The sequence below is a fragment of the Austrofundulus limnaeus genome, unplaced genomic scaffold (genome assembly GCF_001266775.1).
Source record: "Austrofundulus limnaeus strain Quisiro unplaced genomic scaffold, Austrofundulus_limnaeus-1.0 Scaffold294, whole genome shotgun sequence".
Classification (NCBI taxonomy): domain Eukaryota; kingdom Metazoa; phylum Chordata; class Actinopteri; order Cyprinodontiformes; family Rivulidae; genus Austrofundulus; species Austrofundulus limnaeus.
In genome coordinates, this window is record NW_013952696.1 from 575,100 (window position 1) to 578,249 (window position 3,150).

A 3,150-nucleotide genomic window follows, 5' to 3' on the forward strand; every position below is an offset into this window, starting at 1 on the left:
AAATAAACATTTGAAATATATGAGTTTGTATGTAATGTATGAATATAATATACAAGTTTCACTTTTTAAATGGAATTACTGAAATAAATCTACTTTTTCATGATATTCTAATTTTATGACCAGCACCTGTACATACAGTATGAGACATTTTAGAACCTATGAACATTATATTTAGGCTAAAAATCCTATTTATGTGCCTCTATCAAATATTTGTTTCTCTCTCTCTGTGCACAGGAGAAAAACTCCTTCTTGAACTACAATGTGTCCTGCATCCTCACCATGCCACAGTACATGAGGCAGGGTTATGGCAAGATGCTCATCGACTTCAGTCAGTACACACACTCATCACGCTCTCACCGCTCAATACTGCAGTGTGTTGAGAAAAGATCAATAAGAACAAAATAGCTGTTTATGCTGTCCGACCAGGCTACCTGCTGTCCAAGGTGGAGGAAAAGGTGGGCTCTCCTGAGCGACCCCTGTCTGATCTGGGACTAATCAGCTACAGAAGTTACTGGAAAGATGTTCTGCTGCGCTACCTGAACAATTTTCAGGGCAAGGAGATCTCCATCAAAGGTCAGGATCGAGTTACACTTGCCAAAATACACGAGAAACACACCCAAACCACATCAAGATTTTTTAACTATGCTGCTTAAAAAAATTTTTACAACATAAAATGTTTCAAATGTTTTACCAGTATTGCATTTTTTTAAAGGAAATTTCATTTTAGGCAGGATTTATTGTTGTGCATTTCATGTACAGTTCTCACTGTTGCCCAACTTTAATGGGGAACCTCCAAACTCATAAACTAAGCAGGATTGAGCTGATGCATTGCAGCGTATCTGCCAGCAGTCCTGAAAGGCAAGAATCAGTTTACAGCAGAGACTGGGATGGGAATACAGTTTAATACAGTATTTCCAGCCACAATAACAAAGAAGAGCTTTCTTTTTTTTTTCTTTTTTTTTTACTTAATGTTTATCGAAACATTTTTTTTTTCAAACACATACAATACACAGAACAAAAACAGACTGTCGACAAGAGGAATTACTCACATTATAACTAAGTTGAATAGTTACAGGATGAAACAGCAAACAGAATTACATTCCTTTTTTTGAGCAGCATTTAAAATAACAAGGAAAGAGAAACCTGGTTCAGATATTGCTCTCTAAAGATCTAGTCCATTTGCTCCATCTCTTTTTATAAAGGTCCGGTTGCAGTCTCAGCATGAACGTTAACTTTTCCATTTTGTGGGTCTCTTCTACCAATTCCAGCCAGTCCTTTAACGTTGGTGGGTCAGGTTGAAGCCAATTCCGAGTAATCAGTTTTTTGGCTGTGGCACTGAAGATTTTTAATAAATATTTGTCATTCACATTCAGACCTTCAGGAACAGCTCCGAGTAGCAATAACATGGTGGGTCGTTGGAGTTTAAGATCCAAAATTGACTCAATCTTCCCCAGAACATCCTTCCAATAAGTCTTTATCTTAATGCAGGACCAAAAAATATGGGAGTGATTTGCCTCTGTGTCCCCACATTCCCTCCAGCAAGGCTACTGCTTTGGTGTTCTGAAAAAACATATCAAATTTTTCCATCTGAATTCACGCCATTGGTTTGAAGAGGAGGTTGTAGCAGCGGATTCACACATATTGTCCCACTGCTCTTGTGATATTTCAGTATTCAACTCTTTTTCCCATCTTTTCCTAACATAGTCTGTTGACTTTCCTTGGGATCTCAACAATCCCTGATAAAGTTTGGAAATAGTGATTTTTCGAGGTTTGGAGTAGGCTTGTGAAACCAATTGAATGATCTCGTTAGAGTCTAAGATACAAGCTTTCAGTATGTTTGAAAAAATATGTTGTCTAAGTTGCAAGTACTGTATCTAAAGAAATCCCCTTTTTCTAAATCATGTTTTTTTGTAGTGTTTGAAAGCTTGGTAGAGTATTTTTGTCCAGTATCCTGCAATATGCAGTTATTCCTTTCTGTGACCAGTTTTTAAAACTGGAGTCTAATTGGTTGGGGATGAAGTCTGAGTCAAAGGCGGCCATCAGAGAACTCGTATCTGGTTACCCAAGTTAAGTTCCCTCACCACTTCAAACCAGGTCGAAAGGGTAAATGACACTAGGGGATCTAATTTTTTTTGACATGCTGCTGCAAGTTTCTGATCCCCAATCAAAGCTTGTATTGGGATGTTTCCACATTTGTTTTCTAATTCTTTCCATCCAGCCTCGTAAGTATAGTCACACCACTGTACCACTGTTTTGAGTTGAGCTGCGAGGTAATAATCATGAAGATTTGGGAGTGACAGACCCCCTTTTTATTTCCTAATTGTTAGAGTACTATTTTTAATTCTGGGTTTTTGTCCCTTCCGAATAAAAAGAGATATCAATTTGTCCCACTCGCAAAACTGAGAATGAGGGATTTTGATAGGCAAGGAGATAAATAGGTACAATAGCCTGGGAAGTACTGACATCTTAATGACCTCAATTCTTGAATTAAAGTCAATTATACATTCAGACCACTGTGTAAGGTCTTGTTTAATTCTAGTATTCACAATTTCATAGGTTTTTTTTTGTACAGGTCTTTCGGAAGGTAAGTCAACCATACACCCAAGTATTTGATTGCTTTTTTAGACCAGTCAATAGGGACTTTCTCTTTGATCTCTACCGATGGGTAATAGTTAAAACTCATAATTTGTGTTTTATCCATATTTAGTCTGTATCCTGAGTAGGTGCCAAATGTATCTAGTAACTTTAAGGTGGCTAGGATGGATTGCTCCGGACTCGAGAGGTATAGAAGGATATCATCAGCATATAGTGCTATTTTATGTTCTCTTGGATTTATTACTATACCATGGATATCACTGCTCTCTCTAATTGCCTGGGCAAGAGGCTCTATGTAAAGTGCAAAAAGAATTGGGGAGAGCGGGCATCCTTGTCGAGTGGATCTCTCCAGCTCTATTCTGTCTGTCAAGCGGCCATTTATCTTGATCCTAGCTGTGGGTGATGCATATAATGTTTTAATACTATTGATTGCGGAATGAGAAAAACCAAATTGTTCCAAAACCAAGAATATCCATCCATCCATCCATCCATCCATTTTCTTCTGCCTATCCGGGGTCGGGTCGCGGGGGCAGCAGCTTCAGAAGGGAGGCCCAG

General features: G+C 38.4%; 1 protein-coding gene across 1 annotated transcript in view; it reads left to right on the top strand.

The window, feature by feature from the left end:
• LOC106526792 (histone acetyltransferase KAT7) overlaps positions 1–3,150 on the top strand; it is a 33,876-nt gene that overhangs the window by 23,398 nt on the left and 7,328 nt on the right. Inside the window, exons 12-13 of the mRNA XM_014021475.1 lie at positions 235–328; positions 427–573. Coding sequence (XP_013876929.1) covers positions 235–328; positions 427–573 — 241 coding nt within the window. The remainder of the gene's footprint in view (positions 1–234; positions 329–426; positions 574–3,150) is intronic.